The sequence below is a fragment of the Rhododendron vialii genome, chromosome 3a (genome assembly GCF_030253575.1).
Source record: "Rhododendron vialii isolate Sample 1 chromosome 3a, ASM3025357v1".
NCBI classification, from domain to species: Eukaryota; Viridiplantae; Streptophyta; class Magnoliopsida; order Ericales; family Ericaceae; genus Rhododendron; species Rhododendron vialii.
In genome coordinates, this window is record NC_080559.1 from 26,503,696 (window position 1) to 26,529,087 (window position 25,392).

General features: G+C 39.0%; 4 protein-coding genes across 5 annotated transcripts; 1 reads left to right on the top strand and 3 right to left on the bottom strand.

Moving 5' to 3' along the window:
• Positions 1 to 1,847: 1,847 nt before the first annotated feature.
• Positions 1,848 to 6,287, bottom strand: LOC131319456 (cell number regulator 6-like). 2 transcript variants are annotated; one of them, XM_058349695.1, is made up of 5 exons: positions 6,095 to 6,287; positions 5,850 to 5,951; positions 4,337 to 4,448; positions 2,932 to 3,197; positions 1,848 to 2,301 (listed from the first exon to the last, which is right to left on the bottom strand). In XM_058349695.1, the coding sequence occupies exons 2-5, from the start codon at positions 5,949 to 5,951 to the stop codon at positions 2,074 to 2,076; spliced, it is 708 nt and encodes a 235-aa protein (XP_058205678.1). In that variant the 5' UTR covers positions 6,095 to 6,287; the 3' UTR covers positions 1,848 to 2,073. The 2 variants fall into 2 exon arrangements, with proteins under 2 accessions (XP_058205678.1, XP_058205680.1); XM_058349697.1 differs by having other exon boundaries at positions 2,169 to 2,301; positions 2,889 to 3,197; positions 6,095 to 6,280.
• Positions 6,288 to 8,355: 2,068 nt separating this feature from the next.
• On the bottom strand, positions 8,356 to 9,356 carry LOC131318914 (peroxisomal membrane protein 11B). Its single transcript, XM_058348961.1, has one exon. It carries the CDS (start codon positions 9,134 to 9,136, stop codon positions 8,456 to 8,458), a length of 681 nt encoding a protein of 226 aa, XP_058204944.1. The 5' UTR covers positions 9,137 to 9,356; the 3' UTR covers positions 8,356 to 8,455.
• Positions 9,357 to 10,403: 1,047 nt separating this feature from the next.
• LOC131319055 (conserved oligomeric Golgi complex subunit 7) lies at positions 10,404 to 19,940 on the bottom strand. Its single transcript, XM_058349160.1, has 10 exons — positions 19,512 to 19,940; positions 17,987 to 18,076; positions 17,766 to 17,885; positions 17,571 to 17,672; positions 17,154 to 17,434; positions 16,211 to 16,356; positions 14,911 to 15,109; positions 13,191 to 13,869; positions 11,089 to 11,421; positions 10,404 to 10,917 (listed from the first exon to the last, which is right to left on the bottom strand). Exons 1-10 carry the CDS (start codon positions 19,794 to 19,796, stop codon positions 10,636 to 10,638), a joined length of 2,517 nt encoding a protein of 838 aa, XP_058205143.1. The 5' UTR covers positions 19,797 to 19,940; the 3' UTR covers positions 10,404 to 10,635.
• Positions 19,941 to 24,367: 4,427 nt separating this feature from the next.
• LOC131319430 (heat shock 22 kDa protein, mitochondrial-like) lies at positions 24,368 to 25,392 on the top strand. The gene is made up of 2 exons (XM_058349663.1): positions 24,368 to 24,767; positions 24,857 to 25,392. Exons 1-2 carry the CDS (start codon positions 24,560 to 24,562, stop codon positions 25,234 to 25,236), a joined length of 588 nt encoding a protein of 195 aa, XP_058205646.1. The 5' UTR covers positions 24,368 to 24,559; the 3' UTR covers positions 25,237 to 25,392.

Sequence of the window (25,392 nt, forward strand, 5' to 3'; positions counted from 1 at the left end):
TACCCTTGGCCCTTTATTTCAGATATGGGAATCAAGTGGTCTTCAACCTTGGTAGGTCTCTTCATGCAACAGTTAGTTCTATTATTCATAATGGGACCTGGAGATGGCCTAGAATGAGGCTTCCTATTGTTCGAGAAATTGTGGCCTCCACAGATCCTAACCTCATCCCCCACGTTGATAGGGAGGACACTGTTACTTGGACTTTGTCTGCAAATGGTTCTTTCTCTGTTAGGTCAGCGTGGCAGGCACTTCGCACTAATGGGCCTGAGGTGTTTTGATTTAATATGGTTTGGCATAGATGGCACATTCCAAGATGGTCTTTTATTCAATGGCTTGCCCTTCTTGGTAAGTTGGCTACTAAGGACAAACTAAGAGCTTGGGGTCTGGTCAATAACACTTATTGTGTCCTTTGTCAGGGTGGTTTTGAGTCCCATTCACATTTATTTTTTGAATGCTCGTTTACTTCTGTTATCTAGGAGGTTATGAAAGCTAAGTGTGGTTTTGTTCTTCCTTCTCGTGATCTCATGGATGAGATTCATTGGGGTTTATCTCATTGTAAGGACTGCTCTATCCAATCTAGACTATTCAAGTTCTGCCTTGCTGCTTCAGTGTACTATATTTGGAAAGAGCGAAATAGTAGGATTTTTCAACAGATTGGCCATGAACCTGCTTCAGTAGTGCTTTTGATTCTGGAGGGGGTTAAGGCTAGTATGACCTCCTGGAGGCATGTTAGTAGGTCTGCTACTAACATTTGTTTGATTCTGGATTGGGGTTTAAATGTTGATCTCCTTTGTACAGTCTAGTTTTATTCTCTCTATTCTGATTTCTTTTCATAGGTTTTTTTTCCCTTCTACAGCTAGGGTTTGTCCTAGTGTAGTGAGGTGTTTCCCTTGTAAGGGTTCCTCCCCTTCAGGGATTTGGTTTGGTCCTGTTATATAAAATTGTTCCAAAAAAAAAAAAACCTTGATTCAATATTGTTCCCAGAAATAAAAAATTCTTACAGTTTCTTCAGTCATCAACTGGTGTTATGTATCTTAATGGATCTGTATCGAGGGACTTTCTCAAAGTAAAGGAACTACTAGGGCCAGACCACATATCGTATCTCGTATTAGAAAAAAGAAAAGATTCAAGGAGAGGAATGGGCAGTTAAATTCACAAAGCCACAATAGACAACCTCATCTACATCTAGAGAAACTTTTATGTATAACGGACGGGGATATCAGGGGTGGTGGTATCCCCTTCCGTTCGTTTTCACCTTTCCAGTCATTTTCTGATCACATTTGAATGATCGGTTTCGTTTATTTATTGTGAGCGAAAAATGACTAAAAATGTGAAAACAAACCAGAGGGGATACCTCCACCATGGTATCCCGTTATACATAAATGTTTTTCATACATCTAAAACGCCCAAACAAACTTCTTGGCCAAAAGAACGACTACATCATCTGTCATCATCGTCCTAGAGAGGCTTAGACCATGGAGGCTAACTGGCTAATTAAGGCCGTATCCTTCATACTAAATTTTTTGTTTTGGTGTTATTTTTGTCTTTTCTGAAATTCTACCAGATCCACGTTAAAATTTTTAGATTGGCCATTTGTCTCGACGAGCTGTGTTTGAAAAATATGAAATACGGATGAAAAGCAAAAAAGATCTTGAAAAGAAGAAAAAATACCCAAAAAAAAGTATTTTTTGTGTCATCCTATAAACTTTTTTCACCTTCGGTTCACATTTTTATATTTTTTTGATTTTTCTCGTCGAGACGAATGATTAATCTATAAATTAGGACAGAAATCTAAACAAAGGATTACGAAAAGGAAAATAATACCGAAATAAAATATCATAGCAAAATTTTAGGAAGACCTCCCAAACATAAGGGACTTGCATTAATAAAACCGAGAGAATTTCTCCCCAATGGAGCCTTAAACTCTGTATTCTCCTAGTCTCTAGACACAAAAGGAATCTGTATAAATTCCCAGTAATTAAATTTCTCATATGAGTAAAACCCAACACATGCACACCCTTGTTGAATTATATGGTTCTCTTTTATTATCTTGCACTATGGGCGTCGGCGGATCTAAGAGGCTTGCATCTCCAAACTGGCGTGGTCAACGCTTTGCACAGAGGGTGCTGAGGTACCGCTGCTGTCGTTGGCAGAGTTCATCTCTTGAACTGGGGGAGGGTTGACGATGGTCCTTGGCACAACAACGCCATCAGAGAGACGTCCGTTCATCTCCCGGTGTTCTTGGCACAAGGCACACGAGTGCATGCAGCAGTGCACCAGACACGGGCCACACGGTGAGCTCTGCACAATTAGCCGAAAGAATGAGCAAAAGTCTAACTGTAAGAAGAATAGGGCGCCCTTTTCGTTCCGTGGCAGAAAGTTCGGGCCAGTTGACAGCATTTCATTGATGTACATTGAAATAAAACTTTGGATCACAAACAGATCGAACTCTTACTTATTCAATGACAAAGCCTACTAGTATGGTCATGACCTATTAGTAAATGATACTGTATATATAATGTAAGACTGTGTCGCAAAAAGCAAAAGCACGAGGCTTCCTACATGTTTAGGTAATGCAGGTAAGTACGCGTCTAGTCTATTTGAGAGAGTTTGAGACATTAGATCCGCAATATTTTGAAGGGCTCAGCGTGTAAGACTAGCAAATTTTTATACATTCAATTTCCACCGAAGAGAAAACAATGGAGATTGAGTTATCTAAGTTCATAACAGGTTTTATCTAACACAAAACTCTAGAAACTGTAAAATGATGCAACAAAATCCTGGGGCTGGATCCGAGTATTGTGGTTTTTCGTTTTAAGGTTACAGTATATTGTGAGGTGGTCAATCAGCATATAGTTCCAATAGTGGTTGAAGAAAAAGAGGTATACCTTTTTCTTTTCTTTTCTTCTGATTGTAAGAAATAGAGGTTACCTTGAGATGATACTTCCTCTGCAGCCACTGCCTAAAGAGACCAGTGTAGAGGCCACATATCCCCCAGCTAAACAGTAAACCCTCACATATAAGAAGTGATGTGCTTGGGTCGAAGCCATAAAATGCTGCCGTTGCTGCTGCAAGTGCAATCCCACCTTCAATTACAACGGCGTGACACATGCATGGACCAATACAATTGGCATCATCTCTTATTCTCTGAACATTGCGTCCAAACAAAACACAAGGGCACAAAAGTCCTGTCCAGCCTGAAGAGGTGTGAAATAAGAAAGTAAACAGTAGAAGTCCTTGTTTAAAGCAGAAGGATAGAGACAGCAGATAGCTAGGATAAGCTTTAACATAGAAGAAGGGAAAGAAAATCAAGAACAGCTTAAATATGAAAGAGACGATGTAACACTAACAGTCTAACATGAATAAATGGGCTATTAAACAAACCTCACTTCAACAAATGTGTCTCTTGACCACTCCAATATGGAAACAGAAAACATGCTACATAGCTACTGATCCTAGCCATTCGAAGTTTGTGTAAACTAGTTTGCATTGATTAGACCAAAAGCAAAAATAGGGATGTTGTGTCACATGCTAGATACCTGTGATCTTAGATATGTAGAGTTTGAGCCACAATTCAAAAAAGGCTAGAGACAACTTCACTGTAGAACCACATCATTTTTCCACAAAACAAAGCTGTATCTTCTTCTTGACACTTCTATATCAATTCTTCCCTCCTTCCTTTGATCTCTTTCTGGTTTTCCTCTAATTGACGAACACAACTAGTGTAGTTCTTAATGACAGCTTGGGAGATGACCACCACGCTCTCAAAGACTCTTCTACCACTACAATTATCCATAGTGATGACTGGAAACTAGACATATAGAAATGCCCAATATCCACACTCACAAATGAGGTCTAGCTAATATGTCAGCTTAAATCACTTATGAAATTGCACAGGATAACCTGCCCCAGTTATTCCTTACTGTGGGATGGGAAGTAATGGAGGCCTAGGATTCAATAGCATTGCAAGCTTATGCCATTAACACCATAAAAAGTACAGCGAAAACAAGCTGACAACATTCACATCAACCAAATACAGTTTCCATTAGACTAGTTCAAAAATTTGGAAACTGAATCATACCAGAGTTCAGTACCTATCAGGCTACGACCACAAGATATCACTTATGCAAAATCTGGTAGTAATTAGTATTTCAATATCTGAAACCAGTATCAGCGTGGTCTACAGTGTTAATCTAAGACATGTATATTCCACCAGAAACTGAAGAAACAAGTTGGTTGTCAAACAAGGATCCAATAATACAAGTAACAATTTGATGATCAAGAAATAACTACTAAAGGTAGATCCAGTTGCCCAAGACCAGATCTGAAAACTTACAACTCTCGGTATCTTCAGCGCAACCAAAAATGCCAGTGGTCCAGGGTTCATCTTTAGGAAACACAAACCTTTCAGGTAAAGGCTGTCTACATTCACTGCACTTGCGATGAAGCTGCTTAACAAACCAGCACATTAGTATAAAACTCTATGGCGCACCGTAATGATGTAACATACAGTGCTTTCTCATGAGCAAAAGCGATTCAAATGTAAATAAATGAGTCACCAAGGTGATTCGCTAAAAAAAATATCTTGACAAGGTTTCCTCGATAAGTGTGCGAGTTTTCCAGGGTGTTGCAGCTTGGATTTTCAAGTTTTGCACAGTTAGCATCTTGTCAACTGTATTTTTCTTTCTTTTTACTGTTTTAGTTGCTGTTTTATTTTCTCTTAAAAATCAAGAGGCTGAGCGATAGGTTGAGTTTTCACGAGTAACACTTGTAGAAGAGTCCCCATGTTTAGTTGTTTATTCTTTGCAGCTCTCTCAACACATTTTTTTCCTGTCTTATCACTTTCATGTTTTTGTGAATAAAATTTTCTGTGCTGATCGGGGAAAAAAGAAAAGAATGCGAGTATTTCAAGAGGAATGCGAGTATTTCAAGAGTGGACCATTGTCCCCCATTATCATCTACTATCAAAACATCTAATAGTACTGCATTATGCAACATCATGGCGAAGAATTCCAAACAGGGTAATTTCTATTGAGTTGAACAAGTTCACTGAGAGCGTAAGCTGAAAACGTTAGGCTAAAGCAAAGGTATACAAATTACGAAGTGAGTAGCTACAATGCATCGTCATATAAAGAATACTACTCCCTCCGTCTCCCTATTTCTTACTGAAAACCGTGTAACTTTGACCTCAAAAAAAAATTCGGAATTAATTTTTAGATTTTTTTTTGCACCATTAAAAAATACTCATTGAGATCTTTTGAACAATGCAAAAATATTCGAAAAAATATTCCCATAAATATTTTTTTAAAGTCAAAATGCACGATTTTTCGTAGGGACATTTAAAATGAGACAGAGAGAGTAATTGTTTCTCCATCTACTACTTTTGAGAAAGAATAAGACAGAACAAATATGTACGTATTCTTAGGGCTTTTTTTTTTTTTTTGTGTGTGTGTGTGGCTTATTTGAAGTTGCGTGAAAAGATTTAACAAAAAAAAATAAAAAATTTAACTCCAGAGTGCTTCTATAGAACTATTAAGGAGAATTTAGAAATTTAATTGGTAATAGATAAGCTACTTTACAACTTACCTAACCAATAACTTTCATTTTAGCGTAAAAAAAGCTGAATCAAACACATGTATACAGTATACAGTAGTACAACTTATTTTAATTTTTTTTTTTTACGTAAATGCCAAGATAATTACTCCTACAATTTAAAAATCGGGGCTATATATCACGGTGTTTGCATGCGTGTCAAGCGTGAATGTCCAGTATACGTAGCCATAGATATATACACATTCACATATGCATATATAGAACAGAGAGAGAGAGAGAGAGAGAGAGAGAGAGACCTGAGGAACGTGAATGGCCTGATTAAGTTCACCAGGCCTAATCACCTCCGCTTGTTTTCTGGTCAGCTTCACATAACGCGCCTGCACACCGCCTTCTTCCATCTGATACACTCCGCAGTTTTTGATCAACCAAAAACACAATCGATCGATCGTCAAAAACAAAGCCGCTCCGAATTAGATCTAGCTAGCTCGTGAATCGAAATTCTTATCTCAACTTCAATAATCAAAAGGGAACTCGATCGTACCTTTCAAAAACAGAACCAAATGCAATCTCGACGGTGATCGATCACTATAACTCCACAGTAACAACAACAGAGGAAATTAATACTCCTGTGTGAGTTTTTAGAAGGTTTCTCTTTATATAGCCACAGGAGTGAGAGTCTCTGAAAATTTTCCACTGGAAGTCGCTGCTAAAGAGAGAGCTTGATTACCGTTTCCGGAGAAAACAACCGCCGTGGACCCCACTCGATTCAACGAACGAAAGAAGATAGTGGAGCCCACTTCATACGCGTAAATAAACTTTACTGGATGGTTTACTTACTCCCGCGTAAAAGAACCTCAGCCAATGGACTATTGCCAAGTCAGCAAAGGAAACTTCCCCGTTGTTTCCTAGTAAAATGTGAACCGTGCTACTGTACAGACAGCGCGCTTTTGGGCCCGTCTCGGGTCCAACAAAGATAATCGGAGCCGCTTATTTTGTTCAAAATATTTTGCTTTAGGTCCCCGTAAAAAATCAGCTCCAATCGATATCGTTAAGGGCATTTACGAAATGTCCTATTTTGCTTCAGAATTTAGGCTAGCAAATATGGACATTTCATAAACACCCTTCACGATATCGGATGGAGCTGATTTTTTACATGGACCCAAAACAAAATATTTTGAACAAAATTAGCGGTTCCGATTATCTTTGTTGGACCCGAGACTGGCTCAAAAGGGCGTTGTACGCGCTATTTGTACATTCCTTGCTATACCAATAGCATTTCTTGTAAAAGGTTTTGATGGAAATTTTTTTGGGGCAATAAGCACACCAACGGCTACGCGGGGCCCACTCCGGCCGTTGGTGGCTCCCGTTGGTGTGTTTCATCGGTTTCCGTAGCACTCTCCGAGAAAGAAAAGAGAGGGATGAGAGTAAGAAAAGTGGATTGAAAGAACTTATTCATTGAAAACCGCGGCGAGAGGGGTGATTCTAGAAACCTCCAAGCGAAAGAAGGCCAAATTTTCTGTTTTGCTCAAGAAGAAAGAATTTCCTCTTTCTTCTTTTTATTTTGTTTTGTTTTGTGTGTGCATAGTTTCAATTGCAAGTGGTAAATTTCCTATTTAATTTGCTCGATCGAGGTTATTATTTTTGCTACTTGTGCCGTAGTGTAATGCAAGTGGAGTATATGATTTACATTTTGAATTTAGTACATAAATTTTGTCTCTTATAGCAAAAAAAAAAAAAAACCAAACAAGAAAAGAAAAAAATAGTTTTTCCCCGAAAAATTTGGGAAGGTCATTTTCTCACTCTCCTCCGATTTACGACTCTTTTACTTTTATGATGCTAAGATGCCTTTACTCGACCATATACGTATTTGCATCCAATTTGCATTTGCTCAACTTGTATTTGGGTTTACATGGGCAGGCTGCAGGATGAAGCCAGTTCAACCTTCAATTTTCATTTTTGTTTTCTTGTTAAAAAGTACTCCTTCATTATTTACTTCATTGTGTTTTCATCAAAAAAGGCCATGGAGTTTTACCGTGTAACATGGAGAGGTTTAGATTGGATACTAAAGACGGACAAGACGAATGATCTGATCTGAATCTCAACCAATTACTTGATCAATGCAATGGTATAACAAATAAATCAACTCACTCCAATTTCATCAACCAACTATCTCTTTAGTATACGTACTGAGATTGGTGCCTAGCTGGATGCAATCAATCAATCAATCAAGAGGAATTTCTGATGAACATCCACAGAAAAATTTCACAAAAAGTTTAGGTGACTGGTCATTTCTTTAGAAGGTCAAAATGTTAATTTCAAATTCTAATCCAATGAACAACACTATCTAAAGAGGTTTGAGGACAGTCCGTCCAATAGATCTGATTAATGCCGGGAGAAAAGTCTCGTATAGACTGACCCTATAAGAGTTGGTCGCACCATGGAGTTTTTAATCTTACACTTAATTAGGAGGAAGAATACCGCTAAGCCGCAGACTCGACCACCGGCCCAATCCCATGGGTTTAAGACTCAGTGATGCATATATAGCAATATGCACCTAGGTTAAATAATCCTCTGATAAGACCGTCTGCTCCCGTTTTTAGAATTCTCGCTCTTGCGAATTTTAGTAAATCGGAATTTTTATAGACGCTCGCACTCCCTTTTTCTTTCCCGTCGAAGCAATATGTGACTTAAGTATGCACACTAGTATGAATCATATCAATAATAAGATACTACTGAGATTTCCCAATTAAAGGATTAAGGATATGCACGCAAGACACACACACACACAAAACTCCCAACAAGTATCAAAACAACATCCATTTACTTCTTGATCTGGTAGACAAAACAGAGATTATTAATTTTTGTGAAATTTCCTTTTCCATTTCGATCCGTCGGATTTTCTTCATGAAGGCCAATTCCTATACCAACCAGCCCATGCAGAGACCAAACCACTTATTCCAAGAGTCACAGCATGGTTACAAAATGGGTTTGGTTCAATATCTGCCACTGCAATCACCAAATCTGCTAAATTTGCAGCCACTGCCATCAACCTCATGACTCTCTCTCCTCTTATTTTCCCAATTTTATCGTCTCCTTCTGTTGATTTTTCTGTTGAACCAACAATTTCTCTCTCTGCCTCAATCCCCTCTCTGATGAGAATAAAATCCGAGATGATGAAGAATATGTAGCCAAAAGCCTCACCAAACGCCGAAATGAAGCTCATTTTCTTGGCCAAGTGTGGGTCCAAGACTCCAATTCTCGACACCCAAAGAAAGTGGTCAAAGAAGAAGTAGACCATCTCCCCTGCGTTGGAAAGGACGGAGAGAAACCGGAAGGTCGGCGTGGATCCCGGGTTCCGCCGGATGGCATTGAATCCGGTGAGGAACCGGCCGGTCCGGAAGGCTTTCCGGCTGAGGCCGGATGCCACTTCCCATTGCTTGGCGCGCTGGGCAAGTCCGGGTCGAGTTGACTCGGCATGCCAGTGGAAGAGCTTGGAGAGGTATTGGAAGGTCTTGACTAGCTTGTCAATGCCATCCCTCTTTGCCAGGAAGATGACCAGCTTGTCCACTGAGTCATTGCTCATGGTTTTGAGTTGGGAAAAAAAGGTATTGCTATGAAGCTTGTGAAGGGAATTTTGGCATTGGGGGGTAGGGTTTTGGTGTGTATGGGTTGGAAAAATGGAAGCAGAGCCACAAAATATTGAGAAGGTGTTCGGATAATATTAGGGGGATGTGTGGTTGGACCTTGTTGTTTCCCTCTTGTTTCCAATCAGTAGTTTTGTCTTGAGCAAGAAGAGTAGTCTTCTTGGCCACCTATGCATTTTTCTACCTTCTCTTAATAGTTTACTAGCTATGAATGAATGCTGCCAAAGGTGTATCTTCTTGAAATTAGTGGGCATCAGTACCCGAGAAACAAGAAGATAATAACTACGCGCGCGCACACAAATGTGTGTGTGAGAATGGGTATGCTGCCGAGTATCTCTCGGTAGAGCGCTCGTAGAGCGGTCGATACAACCGTTCATCTCGACAATCGACGGCTTGGATCTTAACCGAACAATAGACAGTTCAGATATGTATGCGATTAGATTCATTTCAAGCTGTCTGTGCCAAGATGAACGGTCGGATCAATCGCTCTACACGGTGTAAAGCGAGCATCCCCACTTTTCGTGTATGCATATGTGTGTATATATTCATGTGTGTGAATCAGATTGTGGGGACAGTTAATGCCACATCATCACCTCTGGGAAACAGTTTTTTTTTTCCCTTCTTTTTCTTGCCTTGCACCCTAAAGAAAATTAATTACCCCAAATCTAGCTGAGGGGTATCCAACCACGACTCTAGCTCCTCTCCAATCCTTCAAATAGATTGGAGAAGTACAATTTTAGACCAAAAAGGATTCTTTCGAGGCTCACCGCTGATTGGAAAATATTTGATGTGATTTCGGAACGCATATAACTTGCAAAATATAAGATTGCAAGACTTGATCAAAACCCGTTTCAGACATTTTTTGCAAGATAAACGTGTTTCAAAATTATATCAAACGGCACATGATCAACTTGATCTTTTAACATGCTTCATGCTTTTGACGGGTTCAAAATATGAACAGTACCAATCATTGTAGCGGCCTAGTGGGCTCAAAAAATCTTTAACCCAACACATGCACACTACAATGAAATTGGGAGGAGATTTAACCCGAAAGCAAGCATATCTAGGCAACCAAACACCCCTAAGAATGGGAAGACGGCCCAATTCCGACCCTTGTTTTCCCTCTCCATGGCCTCTCTGTAACCAAATCCTGCGAAACGCCTCTCTCTCTCCCAGAATCTTGGATTTCTCGCAGCAAATTCTCTCTAGAATGTCAACTTGCTTTCACATTTTGCATTCCGTTAAATTGCCAAAATGTACAGAGGAAAAAGAATACACTTTCTAACTGCTTCCATATTCTGAAAATCTCAGCTTATGCCTACTTTACATTGTTAACATATGAAAGTTATGGAGGAAGAAAAAATACATGCACGTAATATATTTAGCTGATTATGTTACCTATTTTGTCAAACTCAGTGAAAAACTTGACGGTAAGCGATTATTGTTCTAATTTCACCCGCCGCATCTTGCAGACAAGATTGGCCGTCGGAACATCGATCTGATTACCAGAATCTGTCGTGAGAAGATCCTTCAGCTGCTCTCTAGGGGTTGAAAGGCAGGTCTGGAATGTGGCGAGGATTGGAGGAATAGGCATCGAAAGTGCAGAAAGCACATTACTTAAGTAGTCGATATCAGCAGAGAGTTGTAGTGCACCACGATCTGTTATATACTGAATCCCCCGCAGCTGCTCCATGTAAAGAGCTGTTGCACCCTCCGCAACCTTTTTTGGGGAAAAAACAAGACAAAAAACAACTAGTTATCTTCACCTTAATGGATGCTACAAAGATAAATTGAAAGCTTGTTTTGCAATGCCTCCCCATTGTCGACACTTATCCGTTAAATGTATAATAATAAGATTCAACGCTATCCAATGAAGCGTAAGGTGGTTAACCTTGAACATCCATTCAGTTGCAAAGAATTGTGCTTCATCGACGTTTGCATCACTATTTGAAATGCCCTCAGCAAGTGGCTCTAACTGTTGGGGTAGCGTAAGAAGATATTCTCCAACGCTGGTCACATAGGACTGAGGGTATGCACTAAAGCTAGGAAGAGGGTGAGCGCTAGTTTCTTCGACTGAAGACCAGATTGGCAATCGAGACACGTCACTCAGCCGTTGCCGTACTTTGGAAATGAGTACATCATAAACAAGTTCATTCACCTTCTCCGCAAATGCTGCGACTCGCTGAGATGCGAGTGGAAGGGCATGAAATCGGGGATCCTTTGACTGCAAGACAAGGGTAAAGATGTATCAATAGACACAAAGTAGAATGCACAACGCAACACATATATAGGTAAGAGATACTCCCTCCGTCCCACTTTGTTCCGCCTGTTTCCTTTTTGGAACATCTCAAAAAATTGTCTATATCTCACAATCTATTACTCCCTCCGTCCCACTTTGTTCCGCCTGTTTCCTTTTTTGGACGTCCTAAAAAATTGTCTATATCTCACAATCTATAATATTTTATATATTCAATATGGATCTTGTTTGATAGATCTCAATTTATTTATTAAACAAAGTTTTCGAAATCATAAAAAACATTATAGATTGTGAGATATAGACAATTTTTTGAGTTGTTCCAAAAAGGAAACAGGCGGAACAAAGTGGGACGGAGGGACTAGGGAGTATGTTTTTTATGATTTCGAAAACTTTGTTTAATAAAATAAATTGAGATCTATCAAACAAGATCCATATTGAATATATAAAATATTATAGATTGTGATATATAGACAATTTTTTAGGACGTCCAAAAAAGGAAACAGGCGGAACAAAGTGGGACGGAGGGATTAACATTTAACATCACATGAAAAGCATAGCCAAAAACCGGTTGTTTGGGAGGAGAAAGGATGTTGGATCCAGGAAAGCTATTGAGGAGTTAATGACCGACACACAATAATAAATCACTGAGAGAGATTTTGAACATTTTTTTATTGAAAGTCAGAATAAAATATAGAAACGAATGAGAGAGATTTTGATCATTTGCAGTAAGAGTGGCATATAAGTTGCAAGTATGCCTTACAAGTGTTCAGCTCAAAATTAAGCACCATCAGACTTGGTTTTTGTTAGAGCTTGTCCCACATTCATTGATTATAACCTCCAAAACTAGTATATGAGCTTGGGCGGCCTCTCCACTCATCGCCAATTGGTCTTGAGTTGGATGCTTTAACAGTTTTCAAATTTTCTTAGGTTGCTATGGCTGAAGCACACCAAGCAATACGTATCTTGATATACTCACCATTATAAAAAGGCATGCAGCTATTATTTGGAAACAATAATTCATGCAAATTGGATCAACACGAAAATATGCTTGCAGTTTGTCACATCGTGATGAAATCCTCATTATAAGCAAATTTCCTGAAAACCTGAGGATCTCTATTACCTGAGAACCCGGAAGCTACTCAGGGACAAGCATCAGAAATTTGAATCTTTAACTATTATGGCATAACTTGGCAACTTTCAAACAATTCAGTAAAGAAAACTTAAGTGGAAAGGTGGGTTGTGGAAAAATTCCACCAGCAAGGAAAATTCTCAATGTTAACCAAATCACTCAGCCTAGATTTTTGAACTCGTTACTAAGTCCTGTTTCACACAATAACAGAGTTGTCTTCAACTTCTAAAGGATTTCACATAACCATATTTAAATATATACACCTACACTGCAATAGAGCTTGGGAGGAGGAATATACTTTGATGGATTCATTATTTAATTGGGAATCAAGTCATTGTTTTGGTATCGGAACTTCAATTCATGTACCTTTCAACTTTAAATCATGTGCTACCTATTTCAGCTACAGGACTACCCCCAAACAGGGACTCTCTGTATTCACGCAGGGTGGATTCAAGTTAACTTAATTACACTCTTCTAGTAGTACCCAGATGAATTCTTAATGATGGAGAAATGAGATCACCCTATCCCTTTCTCTCGTCACCAGAGAAATGAGAAGCAAACAAATAAATGAGGAGAACGTAAATACACAACTACTACTTTCACTTACCTGCTCCAAAAGACTGAAGAGTTTCCGGGCCTTTTCAGGAGCATCAAGAAGCCGTACAGTTGCCACATCCAAGGCAGCCAAAGACAATTCCGCACTCCCATCACCGCTGGTGGTGTGAGAACGGTTTTGGTCCAGACTAGACCCAAATACTGAAAGTGACAAGCTTGTGCTGAGTCTAGCAAGAGTAGCTCTCAATGAAGCTTCAAAGACTGAGGATCTGCTAGTTAAACAATCTGACACTGTAAGGATCTGCAGTGCACCTTGAACCATTGACCACTCCTCCTCGTTTGAGATCAAGTCAGCTTTACGAGAACCATGAGCTCCTTCCTTTTTGTCCAAAAATCCGGTTTCCTTCTTTGAACCAATGCCATCACCAGTAATATCCACTCCACATATAGCTCTAAGAGATTTTAATGTGTCTTGTAGGGTGGAAATGTACTGTAGCATTACATCATCAAGGCCAAGAATGAGCTCATCTGCTTCAGACCCCCCAGTAAAGCTGATGCACCTCTCTACAGCGGCTTCAAGAAGAAGAATGACCTGTGGAATAGATTCTTCCATTCTTCGAACTGTTTCACTAAGTTCAACTCCTTGGGCTCCAATGCCACGCGCAACAGCTCCCCTAAGATCTACTCCAGCGATCTCAGCTGATAGAATAAGACGCTCCATCTGTCCATACCTAGAGCACAGGTAAAGTTATAGACCAGAGGGAGAAACCAGGACACACTCAAGTCAATTAAAGAAACAGAAAAGAAGATACCAAAAAACTGAATGCATAATAAGATTAAAAAACATAAAAACAAACATTTTCAAGTGCATGGGGTTAATGACTTGACCCCGTAAAGAATGGCAACAAAGACTCCATGACCCCGTAAAGAATGGCAACAAAGACTCCATAAACGTCCAAGATCTAGCACTGAATAGCTGAAATGAACTCATACCAACTGAGTTAGCTAGGTGCGGCTCATAGTGTGATGTGCACAAAGCTCGAGCGTATCCTAGTTGCATTTATAGTCAAAACTGTAATCTTTGCACGAAAGCAAGTCTCCCCGGGCATAGATAAGGGGAATCACTACCTCCTGCAGCAGACTGGTTTGGGCAAGTCATATATCTCCACTTTCATGTTTCGACAGCATTTGCATAAACTATCTAAATCATCATGGCCCTAGTGCTGCCTATATGTGTTGATATAATTTTCTCAATTTAGATTCCCAGTCATGTTCAACGTCTTTTTACAGAAACTTCAGACAACTTTACTGATCATATCAAATGATTTGCTACAGTCAAAGCATCAAAACACAATTTCACAGAGTAGCCACTCAACAAACTTTCTTTAGCTGCTAGGCTGCATTTCTAGCATATGACCAACTTAAAGTAAACTTCCTAATGCAAAAGGAAACGTATCATATCCCAACTGACAATTTACTTGCATGCAAGCTAAATAAATCTATAAATACGTACATATAAATAAACAGATGTGCAAGTGTGGGTACCCACAGTGCCACACACACATGTGCATGTATACATACATATATACATGTGTAACGGCGGGTACATTGTACACACACTCATATATGTGTAACGTACATATACAAAAAATCATAAGAAGCTCTTCTGTATTAGCTAATAGCTATGATAAGAAAACATCAATGAGGACTAATAGAAAAGGGGGGGGAAATTCCAATAGAGGAATGCAGGCCTCTGGCATACATGTACTTACTTTTTCTTAAAAGATTCGTATGGGAAGTATACAGCCTTCAGTGTATCCACTAAAACATCGATATCAGATTCTGAAAACAGGTGTTGAATATTCCTCGCAAAAGCCCCCGTCATATTGTGTAGTTCAATCAGAGCTTCGAGATGCCTAGTCTGAACTTTAATACCCTTTGGCATATCCCCCGATAAGATATCCAGCACTCCTGGAAAACGGAAATGAAAACAATGGTCAGATTCAACATCAGAAAAACCGACTCCGAGTCTCAGGTTCCAGATCATTTAGAACAGATAACATTAAACAGATGAAAACAAAAGGTCCTATAAGGAAAACCAACAAAGACACCATTGTTCATCAACATCTTCCAACATGTTAACCCAGGAAAACAAAGGAGTGATGTTGGTCGTCCAACCATGCATGTAAAATCCAATTGGACTCAGACAGTGATCTTAAACATATGCAATAGAATATACTAAGAATCAAAAGGTGCAAACTAGAAGGAGCCAAGTTCAGCAGCATAACCCGTAAATAGCTTCATCACATTAAACCTGCAAAATTAGCCAGCCCCACAGACATTTACACTACCAGGTGTAAAGTAGGCTCAGTCACTTGGTACCTTGCCAGGGTAATGTACAATGCATCCAACGTGATTGAAGAATATACTACGTTGTCTATTGGTCCTAACATAATAAGAACGACAATGAATTTCTGAAAAACACCAAAGAGAGAATACCATTTGTTGTCCGCCAAGGGACCATATGAGATTGGAAAGAAATGAAAAGCTGATTCCTTAGGAAAAATAGGAAACATCTCCTCATCTTATAGATGAAACCTGAACACATAGTTCAACCCTAATTCTTTATTCTTGTCATGCATTAGTGAGAAAGGTGATATTATTCGATTTGTAATTCATCAGCTAATGATTTGGTATTCTTGTATTCGTAATTGATCAGGCAACGATTTATATTTGATAATCAACGAGTAACCACTTACGCAGCTATGTTCTATGACTGGTAGCAAAACATGGGTATAAAGTCCTGTTTTAAGATAATAGAATTGGTAGTTCAAATTGCTAACAGTTTCTGGAATGTTGTAGCACGTAGAATCCAACATTGCATATGGGTACTTAAATCCCCAAAAAACAAACACGTAAATAACTGCACTTCCATAAATGGTAGTAATAAGTAGAAGCAGGATGATTTAGAGTGCAATCCTTATGGCCATCAAATCAAGCAGAACAACAAATAATGTGTAACAGAAACCAGTGCTTCTCCGTAAGAACTCCTGAAGAAATCTAAAGTTCCACCTTTAGCCAATCCTCTTGTTTCGGGAACAACATCTCCAGTAGCAAGGTTAATACGGGATAAGAAACTTGCACCAACCGTTGCCATGGTCTCTATTAGAACCTTAGGGACAAGAGTCTTATAATCATCTGGAAAAGCAACCATACACCTGCAGATGAAAATTGCGATTAAGTTCTGCCGTAGAGAAAATGAAAATCTTAGCTTAATCTAGTTCGATGATTTTCTTCTCCATTGCTTTTTGCTCTCTAAGTGAATAAACAATCTTAGGTTGACACATTGTTTGGCATGTTTGCTCATAATCCGTATACCTAGGTCATGCAAGATTTAAGATTTACATATCTCTGCAGATAAAATGAAAACAGTTGGGATGCAAATCACATTTTCATCATGGTAAGCTAAATATAAGTACATACCCTAAGAATTGACATACCATAGTCAAGTATATTGTGCAAATATCACAGTTATTTCCCTCGCAACAGACCTCAAATTATGAATCAGATTTAACAGACATGGTTTGGCACATAATTATGCTGTTTATATGACAAGATGAACTTCCATTGTTGAATTTATGAAACAAGAACCCATACATGCATACATAGATATCAATCCCAGAACCCTGAGGGTCTTTTCAGTTTGCACAGTAAAGCCTGATATTTCATTTTCCTTTCTTCTCTTTCCTCTTTTCTTTTTTTCAATTCCTTCGCAAGGGAAGAAAACCGGCCCAGAAGCAGCTATTGGCCTTCTTACCAGTTCTCCTATATAAAAGGGTATTTTATAGAACAACGGAATCTTATTTCCCATATGTACACTTACCGTTTCAGTTTAATGGCTGCCCAAGTCAACAGCAGTATTAGCATGCAATCGTCCGGTTAAAAATCTTATAGCCTCTGTTTCTATCTCGCCAATGAGAGGAATATAAAAGCAGGAACTAAGATCTAAACTTACCACTTCCATTCTTGTTCCAAATAAAGCAGTAATTCATCATAAAAACTGGGCAGCCAACTGGAGAATGAAACTGTTGGCAAGCTCGACGAAAAACCATGACTATTGGATACCCTTTCAAGTTCGTTTTTCTCACTTCCAAGCTTAATAGCTCGTTGTTGTGAGCCATAGTCTTCCCATAGCTGCTTTATAGGTCTTAAGTGAACTTTGGTATAGTGCTGCTCTAAAGATTTGAACCTTCCAATTCGAATAAGAATTCCCCGCAAATCTTGAGCAACATCAACCTAGAATCAAGAACAGGGAATAGATATTTCAGGCAATTTACTCGTGTAAATGTCAAGAAAAAAAATGGTGAACTGAGCTGCTGAAGATTATCAGAACGCGGCCAATGGTTACACAAGACTCTTAAAAAAAATAAACCTTGCGATTTGATAAAGCATCCGTTAAACGAGGCTGAACCATTGTGTCCAGTCTATCCTCTAAGACTTCAAGCTGCTTCCTAACATTTGCAAATTCAGCAACCTGAAAAGGATGGGTTCCATCTTAGTCAACCCTAAATGTTATGGATAATGAACATAGTGCATTCAACATGATTTAGTTTAAATAAATAATTGCCTCGCCAACTGCAGACAAGCAATGCCTCATGTTTGCCAAGGTTTCTGCAGCACGAGGAAGGTCACCACTAGCAAAGACATCCTCAACGGTCGAACTTAGTTGGGTTAATCCAGCAGCATCCTGTTTATAGAAGAACACAACAACAACAAAAATGTACTTGAAGTGCACATGTCACATGGCAAGATGATAAACTTGAGAATTGTTACTGCCAATTAGTCTACCTGCAATGTTTCATAAGCGGCTTCCATTCTTCTCTTGACGGTATCCACTTTAGCTATGGTGGCAATAGATTCTGCTGAAGATCCCTCCGCCTGCAGACAGTAAACAATTCAAGTTAACGCCTCGCGTTCTATTCTCTTACGGAGATAAACCACGTTCCTAGTACAGTTCAATTAGTATGTCCAAGATGATAAACAACTGAAACGAATATAACTCCAATGGAAGCGGTACAACCTTTCAACATCCATTCTTCAAATAGTATCCTGTGTGTACATTATGTATGGGAGAAATTTATGTCATTGGGGAGGGAGGGAATCCAGATCTGCATATTCCAAATTACAATCTATTCTAATAGACTATATAAAGGGAGAGCACTAAATTGGTGTGGACTTTTTTCTGAGGCTGGCTCACACTTTGAATACCACAAATAGCCACAACCTTAACTGCCAACATATGTCAATAAGCAGTAAAATATTAGAGTACATAAGGTCAATTATGGTAACTAACTACAAGACACTATCTTCCCCATGTTTGACAGTTTTTTTCCTAAATTCGAGTGCCCTCAATTCTTAATTGCATAACTGCTTCCCCACCCTTTCCTTGAGCAGATAGAGGTATACTGGATTAATTAATAGATACAGAAAAAAAAAAATGCATTTGAATAGAGGAGGAATGAGATTACAAAGGAGAGAACTATTTGCTGGCAGTCTTCTGTAATGGAAGTAGTATTTGTTTGCAAGTTATGGGCATTCATAATTCATCGCATTAATCTCACCTATGTGTCCCCGGTAAGACTTGATCTCAACTATTTGATAGTAAATGTACGCTGTACGCAAGTTATCTGCGCATCAGGATAACTATTTATGCATGTGCGATTTGGATATTGTTTTGTTTCAGTTTGTTGGTGCCAAACATCACTTTTATAAATTTTGCACCGTGCCCTGACTTCTAGTAAGCTTAATGTCTAAATTTCAAACTGCAGATCACATCTCAAATCAGCTAATTTCATATCTACTTTACGGAGCATAACAATTCTTTTTTTTTTTTCCCACACTTATCGTCACAGCTTTGCATCAGTGGCATTGGATTTGCAATGTAGATACACATGTATAGCCAATTTGCTATAACCATTTGTACAAATTCAATCACATTTGTCGCAATTCAGAAAGAAAAACAAAAGTTAAGCACTGTAAACAATGGCGATGTGGTGAATACCTAAGCGGCTAATGTCTAAAATCTCAAACTGCAGATCACATGTATAATCAGCTATTCCATATCAATCTATCCATAGCATAACAATTCATCACACACACCCACCCCCCCCCCCCCCCCCCCCCCCCCCCCACACACACACACACACATTTATCATCACGGTTATTCATCAATGCCATTGGATTTGCAATGTGAACACACATGTACAGTAAGTCAATAACATAATTACTAGAACCATTGATTCAATTTCAATCACATGGTCACAAATTGATAAAACAGATGCGGCTCCGTTTACAGTGGTGATGCGGAGAGTACCTTTTTGAGGGTTTGGAGGATGGCGGCGACGGAGGCGCGGAGGGAGACGGCGTCGTCGCGGAGGCGGATGACGTCGCGGGTGGCACGGGGGACACGGAGGATGGCGGCGGCGCTCTGGTCCTCGAGGGAGGCGGCGATCTCCTCGGACGTCATCTGTAGCTTCATCTCCAGGTCCACGAGGTGCTTCTCCAGCGGGTCCTGCGGGTGACGGGCCTGGCAGGCCGCGTTGATCCATTTCTTGGCGTCGAACTTGTCGTCCGAGAAGGAACCCAGATCCACCATCATCTTCACAGATCACCGGTGATTGGGCAACTCCTCTCTCGGATCTGTGGGTGTGTTTTTTCCAGCTCAGTTAGTTATTGTAGGAGCAGTAGAGTATTTGTTTTCTTTGAACAAAAAAGTTCAGTTGGTAACCAAGGCTCTACGAGCCAAAGTTTCACCGCTCGTCCACGGACGTGCTCAATTTCACCGTTCGGCCTCGGCATGAAGTTGAGAATAGTAGAAGAGTGGTGAATTAGAGCGGTTGGGTAGACTTTTCGATATTAGGAGTAGTAATTACAGTTTAAAAATAAAATAGATTACAGTTTTAAATTTTAACCCGTACTGCATCTTTTATTTTTCACCCTTCAATTTTTAGGTTTTCTACTCCTACAGTAGTACCATTAGCGTTTAATAAGCCATATTGAATTATTTTTTGTCTTTATTAAAATTTTGAATTATTCAAAAAAATTAGTTATGAATGTAATTTTTTACTTTTATAATTTCTTTTGTCGAGAAGAATTAATAATACAAAAAAAAATTGACACAAAAAAATTAAATAAAAACAAAAAATAGTCCAAATGGCTTGTTAAGGCAAATAGGCCTAAGAGCATCCACATTGTAATAAGCAAATGAGTTTGAATAATCAAACTTAACAACAATGTTCAAAAAATACCCCACATTGTAATAAGCAAAGTTACAGTTTTTTAGTAAATAATCAAATTTCATCTATTCCATAACCAAACTTAACAACTTTTATCAATAACCAATCTCAAAACAAAAAAACTCAAAAACACCCCACATTGGAATCGTCTCATCGAGACGAATAATTTGGTGTGGTCGGGTGCGTAATTGAAATTTGTTTGTGATTGGACAAATGTGCATTTTGTATTGTGGGGGTTTTTTTGGTTAAGGATGCAAAAATAACCAATGTGAAGGTAGAGGTTGTTAAGTTTGATTATGAACTAAATGGATAATCAAATGCTGACGTGACACATTTTGATTATTGGTTTTGATTATTACCATTGCGGATGCTCTAAGGTCGATCTATAAATTTTGTTTTGTGGGGCGGTTCCGGGGACCCTTAAAAAAATCCCCCCAAGTTCACGATAGAATTTTGATTATCCGAGCCACTCAATGTAATCAGAATGTGATTTTAAGGGTAATTTAGAGAAATCAACAAAAAAAATTACCGGGAAGAGCTTCATCTGAACAGTTTTTTTATTGAACTTTATTGAACGGTCCAATAAAAAACTGCTCAAATCAAGCCCTTCCCTGTTGTTTTTTTTTTGCCAATTTCTCATGGACAACATTAAAATCACTTTCTGAACACATTGAGTGGCTCGGATCATCAAAATTTGATCGGGAATTATGAGAATAAGATTTGAAGGATTTTTTTAGAAATTTTTTTAAGGGTTCCCGGAACCGTCCCATTTTGCTAAATAGTAAAGAAATTGGTCAATACTTCAAGAAACCATGGTTCAAGGGGAGTTAGCACTACGCTTGACATCAATAAGCATTTAAAATTTAGGGGTTGTTTGAGAGCCTACTTTTTGACTTTTCATTTTCAGCTTTTTGGTTTTTTGGCTTTTTAAATTATTGCCGGAATGTATTTGAATACGGAGTATTTGGGAGATTTGTGCAGAATGTATTTTGAAATTGTAGTAGTGTTTGGTAGACGATTGTCGAAAATGAATTATGGATTGGATTTTTATCATGATTGTCGAAAAGCTCCTGGTGGCCAGAAATGGAAACGTGTTTACTGTGAGTTAGGCCTGTCAATGGGCCGGATCCGATCCGGATCCGACAGATCCGGATCCGGATCCGAATCCGATAAGACACAATCCGATCCGGATCCGATAAGACTCAAATCCGATAGTGAGAATCCGGATCCGAATCCGAAAAATTCGGATCCGGATCCGAAAATCCGAATCCGATCCGGAAACTTTTTTTACTTCAAAAATTTTAGCCAAAAAAAAATATTTTTTTCAAAAAAATACAATTTTTTTTTCAAAAAAAAATTATTTTCAGAAAAAAAAATTAAAATAATTAAAATAAAAAATAAAAATAAAAATACAACTTCTTAAACATTTTTTTTTTCAAAATAAAAATTTTACTATTTTTTTAAAAAAAATTAAAATTTTAAAAAAAAATAAAGTTCGGATTCGGATTGATAACGGATTTAATCCGATCCGATCCGGATCCGACCCGGATCCGTATTGAATTACCGGATCCGGATTATCGGATTATCGGATCGATGTTATCGGATTCGGATCCGGATCCGGATCGGATTTTTCGGATCGGATCCGGATCGAATCCGGTCCATTGACAGGCCTACTGTGAGTGATGGATTGGGTAAATGTCAAATAAAGGATTGGGTAGTCTGGTAATTATACATTGCCAAGAAAAAAGCTATTAATCCCAGAATGGGAAAAACACCTCTCTTGGCCTCTTTTTACGTTTTGCTCTCTAAACACAAAAATTGCAAACTTATTCTACCATAATGTGTTTTGAAAAGAGATAGCCAAACACCCAAAATGGAAAAATGAGATAAAGAAAAGTTGAAAAAGAGGGAATCAAACACCCCTTTAGAAGGGAAATAATTTTGTCACACCATTTTTTGATAATGCCACACTCTGCTGGTGTATTTTTGCACCAAAAAATACACTTGCAGGGTGTGACATTATCAAAAAAGGGTGTGACAAAATCACTACCCATATTAGAATTACTCTCTCTGTCTCTCTCTCAATTCATGTGTTTGGATGAGTTCATACAAATCTTAGCTTCAATTTTAATTGAACGTCAACGGTGTAGATCCCTAAACAATAGTAGATCCATTTGGCTGGATATCAAATTATCAGTAAAAAATAGAAATACTATCGATCTTTTTTTGGCCAAAAAATTTCAGGATGATCCTTGGATACAGCTCAGGAAATTGATTTAGCACCCTTGCGGTTAGAACGAATTTAAACTAACCGACTTCATTTTGACATGTCGAAGGGATGAGATTATCGGAGTTCCTTAATAAATCTTGCTACTTAATTGTTTGGTTTTTTGTTTTTGAAAATGTTACTTTCTATCACTTATTTGACTATTATTTTCAACGGTTTTGCTAATCTCTGTTCATTAGGCGAAGGATAATAAAAATATAATAACAAACAAGTTTGAATATTAATACACATTTTACGGATATCAATACAAATTTTTCGGGTATCGATATACTTTCTCCACATTATCATCCTAATGGGCAGAAGTTAGCATTTTCTTACTTTCAATGAGAAGAATAAACATTAAATTTAGAAGCTCAAAATATGTTGATTTCTTCCCCTCTATTTTTCATGAAATTATCTCGTTCAAACTTTCTTAAAAAAGTAGGAAAATGATTTTCACACTTTTTTTTTTGTTAATGGCTTCTTTTTTCTTTCTCTTTTTTTGTCTTTTTCTGAAATTTTGGTATGTGTTTTTTCACTAAAAGACAAAAAAAGAGTGCCCTCAACAAAGAAAGTAGTATGAAAACCATTTTCCAAGTCAAAATATAAAAATTCAAAAGTTACAACGATAAAAGATAAGTCACTTGTAAATAGGAAATAAGTTTTATTTTTTTTCCAGTTAGTTCATTAATATCTACCATACGGCATCTACAGAATCCAATTACAAAGTAAGCCATACAACGACAACTGATAACCAATTAAAACAAAGGAACATAAAACAACCGCCGGTCCTGAGATGACTCCGTTGAACTCCAAAGCGTAATTGAATACTCCAATATGGAGCCATTATATAAACAAGAGCCACTACTTGCATCACACCGAAAAATACATGGATCGACAAACATGAAGCACGTATTTAGACACCAGATGCCTCGGATGACGAAGCTCCATACCAAAGACATCAGAAAACCCGTGGAAATCAGTCGAACAGGGCCAAGCCTAATCTGAGACCGAAAGAGATGACTGGAAATGCAACGGCAGAGCCACCCCTAGAAGCCGCCACCTCCAAACTCCAACCAAACCCCCCAACCACCACCTAAAAAAAAAATACAAAAAAAATTAGAACTGCTGCACACCGCTAACCACACGCCACTAAAGTTCACTAAAAAATGTGGTCAGTAGTTATTTCATGCCCCTGGTGGTGCATCATGTCCTAACCCGCCACACATGCCTAAAGTTCCCGAAAAAATGTGGTCGGCAGTTATTTAATGCTCATGGTTGTGCCTCAAGTCCTAACCCACCACACATTGTTGTGCAGCCCAAACACAAATATGTGTGATGGGATATTTTTTGCTTAGTCCCATGACATTGTCTAGAGAGTGTGATGGCCGAAATTCAATTATAAATTACGAGGATAATGACGTTGAAATTTGGCTTTATTTGGTTGACAGTTTAGTTTAGTTTAGTTTTGGTAGTGGGCGGAGAGAGAAATAAGGTAATAATTAAAAAGTAGGTAATGATTGAAGAGAGATAAAGAGAAATATGAGAAAGTAATAATTAAAAAAATAAAATAATAATTAAAGAAAAAAATAAAATAATAATTAAAAAATAAAACTAAAACTAAACTAAATCGGCAAACGTACACTACCAAAGAGAAGCCAAAAAAACGAAAGCATCTATCCAGAACGTTCTTTTTCCTTCTGGGGCATTCTACACACCCAACATTCTCTCCGCCTATAAAACCCACGTCCCCCCGATTCCCTCCGCCACGCGTCACACACAATCTCTCAAAACCCTCCATAAACCTACTCTCTCTCTCTCTCTCTCACTACATTCGTGATCCCCAAGTTTCCCTAACCAATGGCCTCCTCCCTCGCCCTGAAGAAGCTCGTCTCCTCCAACCTCCTCCCCATGTCCCTCCGCGCCGCCCGCCAAGCCGCCCCGGCTTCCCAGCGCGCCTCTCGTCTCTTCAACACCAACGCCGTCCGCGAATTCGAGGAAGAGGACGACGACGATCGCAGCCTCGCCGACCGCCGCCGCTACAACGTGTATGGTCTCCGCCGCTCAGGTACAGTTATCAGTTCTCTCTACAATCCTTTTTCTCTCTCGCGATAGACACACGTAACTTACCTAAGAAAATATTGAACTGGCTTTCAGATGCGTTTGATCCGTTCGTTTCGACGAGGAGCCTCAACCAGATCCTGAATATGGTGGGCAAGCTCACGGACTTGGGATCAGGGCTCCGTCCTGAGTGGGATGCGAAGGAGACCGAGGACGGACTCTGCCTCCGGATGGACATGCCCGGCTTGGGGAAGGAGAACGTGAAGATCTCCGTGGAACAGAACGCTCTGGTCATCAAGGGCGAGAGCGAGGAGGAGCCCGAGAGCCGGAGGTTCAGCAGCAGGATTGATCTTCCGGAGAAGCTTTACAAGACGGATCAGATCAAGGCAGAGATGAAAAACGGCGTGCTGAAGGTTGTGCTGCCGAAGGTGAAGGAAGAGGAGAGGTCTGACGTGTTTCATGTCAAGGTCGAGTGAAGAAGGGCAGTGAATCTGGTGATGCAGGGGAGTTAGAACAGTATATTTGGTTTTTTTTGGTCTCTGTTATGTTTCCAAGAAAATGGTGAATTAACTTTTGAGTTGGCGTTTGTATGCGAAAATTGATGTGGCTATGAAGTTGTTTTTGGGTGTTAA